The sequence below is a fragment of the Onychostruthus taczanowskii genome, unplaced genomic scaffold (assembly GCF_017590055.1).
Source record: "Onychostruthus taczanowskii isolate IOZ18803 unplaced genomic scaffold, ASM1759005v1 scaffold155, whole genome shotgun sequence".
Classification (NCBI taxonomy): domain Eukaryota; kingdom Metazoa; phylum Chordata; class Aves; order Passeriformes; family Passeridae; genus Onychostruthus; species Onychostruthus taczanowskii.
The window spans coordinates 192,801-205,183 of NW_024498741.1; the positions used below are offsets into that span (position 1 = coordinate 192,801).

General features: G+C 52.7%; 1 protein-coding gene across 2 annotated transcripts in view; it reads right to left on the reverse strand.

Annotated features, from left to right (window-relative positions):
- Positions 1-12,383, reverse strand: part of EPHB2 (EPH receptor B2) — an 85,607-nt gene that overhangs the window by 17,512 nt on the left and 55,712 nt on the right. For both annotated transcript variants that reach the window (XM_041399113.1, XM_041399112.1), the window contains exon 5: positions 5,124-5,248. In XM_041399113.1, coding sequence (XP_041255047.1) covers positions 5,124-5,248 — 125 coding nt within the window. The remainder of the gene's footprint in view (positions 1-5,123; positions 5,249-12,383) is intronic.

The following is a 12,383-nucleotide window of genomic DNA, read 5'->3' on the forward strand; positions in this document are numbered from 1 at the left end:
CAGCTTGAGACTATGCCCTCTTGTCCTATTGCTTTTTCCCTGGAAGAAGAGACTGACTGACACCCCCACCCACCTGGCTGTACCTTCCTGTCAGGGATCTCGTGGTCATAGAATCATGGAACAGTTTCAGTTGGAAGGGGACCTTAAAGCTCATCCAGTTCCACCCCCTGCCACAGGCAGGACCACCTTCCACTAGACCAAGTGTTCAGTCTGGCCTTGGACGCTTCCAGGGATGAGGCAGCCGCAGCTTCTCTGTGCAGCCTGTGCCAGGGCCTCTGCACACCATCCAACCTGGCCTTGAATGGAGTTAATTTTGTGTCTCAAGCTCTGGTGTGGTTGGTGGTAAGAGAGGGGCCTGGCAGGAATGTGTTTCTTCAAGTACGTGGCCAAACCCAAGGAGTGGAGACACTGATGGCACATCCCTCTGCAGGGAGTGCAGGGGAGCTCTGTGTTACATGTAGGAGCATGGAGGAATATGACAAGGGAGAATGGCTTTAGACTGAAAGAGAGCAGGGCTAGATGAGATATAGGGGAGAAATTTCTCTGTGATGAGGCCCTGGCACAGGGTGCCCAGAGAAGCTGTGGCTGCCCCTGGGTCCCTGTCAGTGTCCAAGGCCAGGCTGGATGGGGTTTGGAGCACCCTGGGCTATGGAAGGTGTCCCTGCCCATGGCAGGGGATGGAATGGGATGAGCTTTAAGGTCACTTCCAACCCAAACCATCCTATGATTCTGTGGAAGACCTGGGAGACCTCCACTATTAACACTGTTCAGGAACACTTTTCCCTTCTAAAAACTACAATATCTGTTTTATGCATCTGGACTTGGTGCTGAAGGTTCCTGATTGTCACTGGGGTCTCCGGTAATTAGACTGATGACAGTGAAAAGCTCCAGTACAGATACACACACACCACGGAAAGATGAGCACACAGAAAACTCATGGCCTCATTTGTCTGATCAGGCCTCAGCATTCCCTTGGACCTTTCCCAGGCAGGCAAGGAGAGAAATAGGTCAGAAAATGTTTACAGTTTTAGAGCTCAAGGGCTTGGATGAATCCTCCCAGGCCCTTGGAGGGCACTAACAACACAGCTGTCTTAAAATAATTTGTCCAACTCTTTTGGAGAACCTCATCCCTGCTCCTGGAGGACTTTAAATGGAATGTAATGGCCAAGCCTGCAAGGTGGTTGATAGCCTGGGAAACTGATGTCTGCCTGGCTGAGGAAGGTGTGCTTGTGATGTGCTCTTCTCTAAACCCAAACCACAAGGTAAACCATTTACACCTCTCCACCCTCCCTTATCAAACCTATTCCTTCTCCTTGGCATCACCTCTCCAGAACCTGCACGTTCACCTCAAACACTTCTCCCCTTGCACCTCTGGGCTTCTCCAGCAGGCCAAGTGCATCCCAGGTGGTTTAAAGCCCAAGTCCAAGTAGAGGTTTGTGGTATTTGGGTTATTTTTCCCTGATGATTTTCTTTTGAGTTTGGAAATCCTAATTCAAAATAACACACTGGTTAGATTTTGAGTCCTCGTCTGGTTCCCCCTCCCAAGAGTAAAACTGAAGCTGAAACCAAAGTCTGATCAACAAAGAAAGAGTCTCTTGAAACATGGGTAGGCTGCGAGACACCCAAAGGATTTACAAAAATTGCTTCTAAAAAGTCGCATTCAAAAAAAAGAAAATTGAAAGTGAAAAATAAAAAAAAAAAAAAAGTCAAGTGACTACATTTGGCAGAGTTCCTATGAGCCTGCACAGTGACATCTGCCATGGCCCTGGGGGCAAACACAGCAGGACACAGCCACGCCAGGGCCGGGCGCCAAACCATCACACAGCTGCATTTCGGGATGCCCATGTGTGGGAGCAGGGTCCTGCCAGCCACACTGGGGCTGCATCCGTGGCATCCACAGCACCTGGACTCTCATAGGGATCCACCACTTGTGGGGACAGACCAAGAAGATTTGTGCCTCAGCCAGGTATCCCATCAAGTGGGACAAGGAGAAATGGCTTCAAATTGATCTTGGAGGACTTCTCCAACTTTAACCATTCTCTGAGTGTTTGAATGCCTCTCCCAAACCCACTGAGTCCTGGACAGTGCCCAGTCCCAGTGTGGCCCTGGGCAGGGACTGGGACTGCAGGTAGGCTATCCCAGGGCTCTCTGGCAGGGTTTCCTCTCCAGGTCCTTGAACTGCCAGTTTTCTTGGGACAGAGACCCCTCCAAGGATTTGGGCAGCACTGGGTGAAGGGGCAGCCCCACCTCACGACAGATGAGAAACACCAGGCAGCAGCTTTGGCTCCAGGCTCAGGGATTCTGAGGACACTGCAGGAGAGACTCCAAAAAGTCAGAGAATCATGGAACCCCACAATGGTTTTGGTTGGGAGAGACCTTTAAGACCATCTCTTTCCAACCCCCTGACATGGGCAGGGATGTCCCCTGAGTTAGCCTGGGAGCAGCACCTCCAGTGTCCTTGGTCCAAGCCCTGGGGATGCCCTGGGCTCTGGCCAGAAGCTCCTGGGCACCAGGAGAGCTCTCCTTCTACCTCCACTTCCATATCCACCTTCACAGGTCCTCTCCCCGAGCCTTCATCCCCCAGCCAGCCCATGTCCCTACTCCAGCAATGGCTGGAGACATCAAAGGGCTCTTTTGCCTCCTAAAATCTTGCACTGGTAACCAAACTGGGCTGACTGTCTTCAAACAATTACAAAATGGGTGACTTTGAGCATCATCAAACCCAATCATTTTGCATAATGAGGAGGGCTAATTACTCTGCTGTGTCTGACACTGCAGTGGATCTCCATTTCCCACACTCCAGGAGGAGTTTGGCAACTTTAGATAAAAACTGCTACGCCCTTTCTAAATTAAGACAACACAGACTTTTTTAATAAGACAAACACTGGCAGGTACCTCTTGGAAGTGGAAAAAAAGAAAACACATTAAGGCGAGGGCCAGAGAGAGCAGCCACATCAGGCAGTGTTTGTGCAACAATCTGCGTGGATTTGCTCCAACTCCACGTGAAAGAAACTCATAATGTTGCCTTTGTACAGGCATTTTTAATGGCATCTAAGAATAGCAGTGTTATAAATAATCTGTGAAAGGGAAACAAAAATACACCTTGGTTTCAGGTATTGTGAACAGTGCTTTTCTGTCAACACTAAAGTAAATTCTTCTATTTTTTTATTTAATGTCTGTATATAGAAGAGAATCTATTAAAAATGAAGAGTCAAGGTGCTTTTTATACACAATGTGTATGGTGCTATTCTTCATTTGAGCTGTTTTTGTGAAAATAAAATATAATTTTCTACTGAGGGGAAAAAAATTCCACCAGAAAAAAACTTAACCACGTGACCAAATCCAGAGATCTTTGCTGAGCACTCACAAGCACATGGGACAGTTTGTAATGAAGTATTTGGAAGGAAATCACCTCTGCACAGACTGGCAGTGGAGTGAGAACACACCTGGGATGTGTCACACACCATGTCCAACTGCTGGATTGATGGGAAGCAGGGGAAGAGCATGGCAGAGCCAAAGCCCTGGCACAGGGTGCCCAGAGAAGCTGTGGCTGCCCCTGGATCCCTGTCAGTGTCCAAGGCCAGGCTGGAGGGGCTTTTAGCAACCTGGACTAGCGGAAGGTGTCCCTGCCCATCGCAAAGGGTGGCACTGGATGATCTTTAATGTCCCTTCCAATTCAAACCATTTTGGGATGCTTCCATGGTTCTCTGAAATACCAGGACAGGGACAATCTCAGCCCAGCTCTGCCCTCTGTGCCGGGCTTAGTGTGCCCCATGAACAGCACTGCCTGAGAGTGGGGCCACCTGTCCCCATCATCAGGAACATGCTGTGCCCTAACTCAGACAATGGGACAGGCGAAGGCTGGCCGCCCACAGGAGCACCGTATTTTAGACAAAAATTCCCTTTATTTACAGCCTCCCTCAGAAAACAGAAGAGAGGGAAGAAAGAAAGAGGGTGAGAGACTAAGATAAAGTAAGAGGAGGAGAATATACTCCCTGAGATCTTCTGCCTCTACATTGAGGGTCCCCAGGGAAAGGACCCCTCTTGCTTCCCAGATCTGTCTTGTTATCTACTCAGCCATCTTGCCATCCATTCTGGGATAATTTCCAAGGGTCAAAATAAATGGCTGTGATTTATGCAATATAGGTCAGGACCTATTTAACAGCTTACAAAGGAGCCCCCCCTCCTCCCCATTCTCCCTCTGGCTCTTGGTGATGAGAAAATAGGTCACAGGCAGGCAGTGGGGGGGGATTAATCATTTCTTCCGGCAACTGCTGGGAAAAATATTTTCAGTTCCATTTAATCATAAAGCTTTTTAATTAGTTAGTTTGCAATTTATAATGTATAGTTTATAAGCTCTTGTGCAAGGGAGCAGATTCCTGGAAGGAGAAGTCTCCTGCTCCCCATCTCCCCTCGGCTGCACAGATGAAGTTCAGCCTGGCAGGTCCTGGGACCAACCTCCACGTGGTCCTCAACTCTGTGAGCAGACACTGGTGGGATGGACACCCTGGCACAGTCCAGATGAAATCTCTCTGTCTGTCTGGACAGGGAGGTTATGGAAGGAGCAGGTTCTTCAGGGATGAAAGAGCCAGAGATGAAGGACCCCTTCACACTGACTCCATAGTGCAGCATGGACTCTCCATGGGAGCATGAGACATCTCCCTGTACAACATCTGGGTGTTGGATGGGATGCTGAAGAGATGCCAAACTCACCTTTGGTGTAGATGCACACATGGGAAGCACTCCAGAAAATCTCCAGGACTGGACATGCACTGAGTGTGCTCCAGCTGGGGACTGGATGTTCCCTGTCATTCCACTTCCTGCTGATGCCACAGTACACAAAAAGGAAAAATAGACCCTGGACCTTGGCTACACTGCTCTCCCTGCAATGGGTCCACCAGTTCTGTGGAGGTGACAGGAGAAGCTTCTGAATGACCAGTGGATTTTCTACACTTAGGCCACTGGAACCATCACTGGACCCCAAGGATTGATGGCCACTGTCATCCACATGACCAAATGCAGCAAGTCTCCTACTGAACAATCACTGTACACCCTTAAGTGAAGCTCTGCACCCCTCCTGTCCCCAGAAGCTGTGGGTGACCCCCGTGAAGGTCCCTCAGTACCTTCTCGTAGTACTGCAGCTCATAGTCCAGGATGACTCCATTGGGCTGGTCGGGCTGGGACCAGGAGAGGGTGATGCTGTCCACGGTGCGGCTCACCTGGTGCATGATGGACACGGCAGAAGGGGCTGGAAGAGAGAGGGGGGGGGACAGACAGTCAGACACCTGCACAGGCAGGACCCTCACCCTGGCAGGAGGTGGGCAGGAGGGTTATTGTTGTTCGGAGCTTTGGAATTCACCTCCTGCACTGGGAGAGCTGTGCAGAGGTCAGGAGATCCTGATTTTTGCTGTTTGTATAGAGCAGTGAGGGGAGAAAAAAAATGGTTCTGCTGAATAGGTAGTTAGAAAACATGTAGGACAATGCCTCAAGCAGGAAACTGGCAAAAGGAGCCCACAGTTGGAACAAGGACAGCACTGTTCCACCACAAAAAGCCCCACCAGCCCCACACCATGCACTCCTCCCTGCCCACCATGGGGAAATGGGTGGTTTTTACTTTTCCATTTGCATAGAGCAGCTTCCCGAGGCTCAGGCAGGCTGGGGCTGCAAGCTGCACATGCCAATCACGGGAGGCGCATCCAGCAGCCTGAGCAGGCAACACAAAGCTGACCTGACACGCTGACAATGGAGAGCCGCCCGCGCCGGCCCCCGCTCCTCGCAGCGAGCACAGACAGCCGGGCCACTGCCACGGCCACGGCCACGGCCACGGCCACGGTCAGAGCCACGGCCACGGCTTCAGCTACGGCCACGGCCACGGTCAGAGCCACGGCCACGGCCACGGCCACGGCCGGACTCCTGGCCAGGCGGGCACCGCGCGGGCCCGGCCGGGCCGCGCCCCGGGAAGGCTGCCCAGGGAGCTGTGCTGACAAGCCCACGGGGCAGGGACCAGAGCTGGAGCTGCCGCCTCGCCGGGAAACCCTGAGCGGCTCTGGCCCGGCGTGCTGGGGAGTGGGGCAGGGGAGCCAAGAGCCCGGGCCGCTCCCAGTCCTGCGCGTCAGGGAACTCATCGGAGCCTGCGGCTTCTCCTGAGGGGAGCTCCCGTCTCTGCTCTGTAAGCAGGGACAGCACCCACGGAACGGCTGGAGCTCTGTCAGGGAGGGTTAGGCTGGATATCAGGGAATGGTTCTTCCCCCAGAGGGTGCATTCCCCAGGGAATGGTCCTAACCCCGACGCTGCCAGAGCTCCAGGAGCGTTTGGACACCACTCCCAGGGATGCCCAGGGTGGGATTGTTGGGGTGTCTGTGCAGGGCCAGGAGTGGGACACGATGATCCCTGTGGGTCCATTCCAAGTAGGGATATTCTCTGATTCTAGGTGCTGACAGCAGAGCAGATGACACCTCCACCCGTCCTGCAGGGCGGACACCCACGGCTGCCTGCGCTGCCTAATCTCCTGCATCCCAGAGTGGTGAGATGAGCTCTCCCCGTGCCCAGCCTGCTGCTGGTACTGCCAGCACATCCACCTCAGTGCAGGGCTGCCCCAGACCGCCCCTAGTGCCAGCCCAGCCCTCGAGAGCTCGAGCTGCAGCGAGCGTTCGTCCTGGCACAGCTGCCAGCACAGGCTCACCACTGCAGCAGCTTCAGGGCACAGGGGAAGCCTCAGGGGTGGGAGAGGACTGCAGAGTGGTAGCATGAAAGCTTTCCCATCACTTGCATGCCAGGCCAAATGGATGCAGAGAGGTTTGCACTCAGATGGGCTTTTCCCAAGTCCAACCCTTAAAATATTTCATGGAAGAACTCATTTGGCAACTCTGAGAAACAGCCTGGAGAAGCAGCACCCGGAGGGAAGGCACCTCTCACCCAGCTCCAGCCTGGCTCCCCTTGGCATCAGGGGCAGTGACAGGAGCTGTGCCAGCTGGGGCTGCAGTGGCAGGACCACGGTGCTTGGACAAGCATGGCCCCAGCATGTTCCTGCGCATCACAATAAATTACCACTGAGCAACTCCTCTCCAACACACCAACAAAAGACATTTTTCTGGTCCACCGTCTACCTCTTCACTGCTGCTTTTCTGACTCAGAGCACCGCAGTTCCCAGGATGCTCAATGTCTGGGTGCCAAGGGGCTCGGTTTGGGTAACACAAGACCTGCCACCACACTGCTGCACCATTTTCCTTCCCCTGCCTGGGTTTCCCCACTCCTGAAGGAAGGTGTGATGTGGATTAGCCTCAGCAGTGTGTTGAGCTCCAGTTTTGTCCAGGAGAACAAAACTAGAAGGACAGCCGAGACCTTCCATCCCTGAAGTGTCCCAGGCAAGGATGGATGGGGCTTGGAGCAACCTGGTCTGGTGGAAGGTGTCCCTGCTCATGGCAGGGATGGGACGAGATAATCTTTAAAGGCCCTTCCAAGCCAAACCATGCCATGATTCCAAAAGATCCTGAGGCCAATCCTTCCACCCATTTCTGCTTAAGGAAAGCCACATTACCCAACAGTCTGAAACCCTCTGTGTCACCTCAGCCCTCCCCTCACTCCATGGCACGGGTCCCCTCCCACTCTGACATCCCCATCTCACTCCTTCAGGCCACATCTTTCCAATCTCCTGGGCAGAGTTTCTCACGCTAGCGTGAAGATAAAACACAGGTAATGTTTCTGGAGCCTGTCAGCTCTTGCCAGAGCTCACTGCTTCCTTGTTGAAACAGATTCTGTAGGACATCTGCAATTTTCAAGACAAACATCTCTGTCTCTGGAGACCAGGCTTAGAAGGAAGATGTGGCCGTGCTGCGGATGCCCTGTGGCAGGGATGGCACTGGACTGAGGGAAGCACGCAGCCCGTGGTGTCTCTGCCACCTGCTCTGGGAACTGATCCCACATTTACACGCTGGGCTTTTCCAGGACAGGGGCCACGTACAGCCAGAGCTGTCCCACCACAACACCGGGATGTGGCAGCATCCCATGACTCAGGCACAGGTTCAGTGGCCTTGCAGATGGAGAAGCTCCTCAGCTCCAGGTTCCTCCTGGTAGGAGTGAGGTCTCTGGGATGTTCTTCCAGTTCCATGCACTGCAGCTCAGCCTGGGAGTACAGGACTTCTCCAAGGCATCTCCTGCCTCTCCTGAGGGACATGTACAAGACAACAGGTACAGCAGGACATGTGTGACTCATGTGCTGCTGGCACCTGGTGAACCTGCTCTTGTTTGGCTCAGCAGAAGACTCAAATGGACAAGGTGGGGCTCATCTAAGGAGCTTAATGAGGCAAATGTGCTGCATGGTGGGAGGAGGCAGGTGAGATGAATGACTACAGCAACCTCAGCGCCTTTCCTGTACCTGGGGCAAGGGAGTGGCTCCAGAGGAGCAGGAACCTCCCCACTGCATGTCCTCAGTAACTGCTGCTCTTATCACAGACACCAGGGGAGTGCACAGCAATGAAATCACAGGAAGGCCTGGGTCAGAAGTGACCTCTGGATGTTTCTGGTCCCACGGGCTGGCAGAGTAATTTCAAAATCAGATCATTTTGCTCAGGCCTATGTCCAGATGAGACCTAGTGAATCTGATCCCCATGGATGGGGCTCCCACAGGCTCTCTGAGCAGCAGCCCCCAGCTGCCTTGCTCTTTGGGGCAGAAACTTTCCCTCACACTCCACTGGGATTTTGCTGGTTGTACCTTGTGGATGTTGCCACCCTTCTCCCCCTTGATGCCCCTCAACCCTCCTCCTCTCTGGGCTGACCAGACCCAGCTCTCAGCTGCCCTCATCTCTCATGCTCTAGCCCCAGCCTCAGGCTAACCTCACTGTCCTGCTGGACCTGCTCCAGTTTGTCCATGAGGGGGATACTGGGAGCCCCAGAGGATGCAGGAGCCCAGGTGTGGCCCTGAGACTGCTGAGCAGATGGAAACAATTCCTCTCCTGGACTTTTGGCTAACAGAGCACAGCACTCTGCAGTGCCACAAAACACAGTCCTTTGTCACACCATTTATGCCAGGTGAGGGCCTGGAGTGCACAGAGAGGCTTCCAGTCCTGTGAATCAGGGATGGGCTGGCACTGGATGTATGAGCTTGAAACCACTTTAGAGGAGCCAGCCAGACTCAGAGTGACTTTCCCAGGTTCAGTCAGCATGAACAGCTTCAGCTGGATTCTGACACGATGCCCAGGCAGCTGACTGTGCCCTGTGACACACAGAGGAGATCAGATATGGAGAGTCCCCACTCTCACCCTGTGATGTCACCATGAAGGTGTGAACAGAGGTGGATTTATCCCGATGGGGTCTCCAGGGGTAGGTGTGTCCCGAAAGTGCAAAAAACAAACAGACCTTCCTTCATTCCACAGCTGATGGAAACACTGCTCCTGACTGAATCCCTTAAGCCTCAATGTCATTTGATTGCACAGATTTCACAGAAAATTCTGAGTTGGAAAGGATCCACAAAGATCACTGAATCCATCTCTGAAGTGAACAGTCCATATGAGGATTGAACCCACACCCTTGGCATTAACAGCACAGGGCACTGAGGCAACCACTGCAGTCCTTGAAAGGCACTTTCTGCATCCTTTTGATCAGAGATGGCCTCAGATTCCTCAGATTCCTCAGAGTAGAGCCCTGTGGCTTCCCCGAATTCCTGGAGAAATAAACCACACCAAAACCACCACTGGAGTGTAAAACAAGCTTAATGAAAATCCACTAATGTACAAAGCCAACATGTCCCACACAGTGACCCCTCTGGGGCAGGGGCACAGGAGGGATGCCAGTGACACTTCCGTGGTCACCACGCCGAGCCCCCGCATGGCCACACAGCATTGGTCACAGCCAGACCCCTGCCCAGGCTGGGCTGGTGTTTTGGCAGTTTATCTTAATCCAGGGAGCTGAGCAGACTTCTGTGGCTGTGGCAGCTCTGCAGGATCAGTGTCAGGGTGCTGACAGCTCTGCAGCACACACAGGGCGTTGCCTGAGCTCAGGAACTAGAAACACTTGGGAAGGATGGGGTTCAGGAGATCCCCTCATCCTCAGATCTTGCCAGCAGAGCTGCATGGCCATCACCTCCCTGAAGGGATCACCCCTGAGCTTTGCCAGGGCTGGAATGGCAGAAAAGCATCTGTGTCCTGGGCTGATCCCACAGTGTGGGCAGCAGGTCCAGGGAGGGGATTCTGCTCCTCTGCTTGGCTCTGGAGAGACTCCCTTGCAATTCTTCCTCCAGCCCTGGGGTCCCAGCACAGAAAGGACATGAAGGAGCAAGTCCAGAGGAGGCTATGGAGATGCTCCAAGGGCTGGAGCCCCTCTACTCTGCAGCCAAGGCTGGGAGAGCTGGGGTGTTTTTAGCCTGGAGAAGAAAAGGCTCCAGGAAGACCACAGAGCCCCAACCAGTGCCTAAAGGGGCTCCAGGAGAGCTGGAGAGCGACTTGGGACAAGGGATGGAGGGAGAGGACACAGGGAATGGCTTCCACTGCCAGAGGGCAGGGATGGATGGGATATTGGGAAGGGATTCTTGGCTGTGAGGGTGGGGAAGCCCTGGCACAGGTGCCCAGAGCAGCTGTGGCTGCCCCTGGATCCCTGGAAGTGTCCAAGGCCAGGTTGGACAGGGCTTGGAGCACCCTGGGCTATGGAAGGTGTCCCTGCCTGTGGCAGGGGATGCAATGGGATAGGCTTTAAGGTCCCTTCCAACTCAAATCATTCTGGGATTCGAAGACACCTCAAGACATTGTCCTTTCAAGCTAGGCTGGCTCAATATCACAAGGTGGACATAGGTAGGCAGGTCTGAAATCCTCAAATTAAGGCATCCTTATGGAAAAACTGGGACCTTAAGTCAGTGCTTGACTGACTGTCTCCCAGGAAGGCTCAAATACCCATTGGGGAGGAAATGTGTGGTCCCAGTAGGGTTTGGCAAGGGAAGCACCAAAGCCACCAGGCTAGGTTTGACCTCCCCAAAATTAGTGTAGCAGCTTCAGCCTCACAGAGGCCAATGTTTCTGGTACCACGAGGTGGGTCTAGCCCTGTCAGGTGGGGCTGACATATCCTCATGCTCTAATCTAATGAAAGGGTAACAGCCAAGGAAATGCATCCTGTGCTCTTGGCTTGGTCCCAGAGCTGTGGTGTGGAGTCAGTACCAGCAGGACAGACACAGCCCAGGCTGTGCTGCTCTGGCCTCTCCCACGTTCATTATCCATGTCTAGGTGAAGCAGCTGGACTAGATGATCATTGTAGGTCTTTCCAACTGAAATATTCTATATGTCATTCCTTTCCACAAACTATGCTGAGGAAAGGGATGACCCAAGAGGCCTAGGTGCCTCCACACAGAACAGAGAAGAGTTGTGAAAGCTGACAGGACTGAGCCCTCCTCTCCCACTGCCCCCTTCAGGTCCCTAGAGCACCAAATCCCAGGAATGCTGCTGGGATGGGACTCCCAGAGCTTCTGGTCCAACACCACATCAAAGAAGGGAAGCTGTATTAGGTGGCTTTAAACCTCCAAGGATGGGGCTTCCCTCAGTAGCCCCTCTGTATCAGCACCTCTTAGCCTTTCCGATTAGCTCTAGACACAATCCCAATTTCTGGTCATAAAACACATTCCTTCTCTGCCACATCCCTGTAAACGAGCCCCACCACGTCCTGCCTCCCAGGCACTGCAGCTGAGGCACATCCAGAATTTAAAATATGTCTTCTAAAGGGGAAAAAAAAAAAAAGAAAACACAAGTGATGGTCTGGGCCCTGATTATGAAGCTGAAGCCACTTTTATGAAAGAACTTTTTATATTTTTTGAAGGAGCTTTTGCTAAAGATCCTGTCCAGGCACATCTCTCTTTACCTCTTTACATCTTTGACTGAAAGCATGTCCAGGCTTCCCTGTGACAGAGCTGCTCCCTGAGGATGCTGTGACATGAGGATAATACCTCCCTGGGCACAGAACCAGGGAGCTCATGGCTCCAGAGTAGTACCTCAAGGCTACTTCAGCAGCCTGTGCTAAGGGAAATCAAACCCCAGGTGGCACAGATCCATCACACAAATGCAGCTTAACCTGCACTGATCCTCCGCAAGAGGCTTTGGGTTCTGTAAGTAAGGATTTGCCTGATCTCCTGCAGGGACAAAGGGGGGTGTTGGTTGCAACACAAAGCCTCAGGCTTGGCATAGCCAGAATTTGACTTTCATACAAATAGTTGCCTCTTTGGGACTTGCTGGAAATGATGAAAAGTATGAAGGGAAAGAAGGAAATGGAAGAAAACAGGAAGGAACAAAATGTGAGTTTTCCAGGAGAAACAATCACTTTTTAATCATAGGAAAACCTGAAGAAGGTCACACCAAACCGCGGGCAGTGCAATGAGACAGCACAAGAGCACAGCAATTTAGCAGAGAATT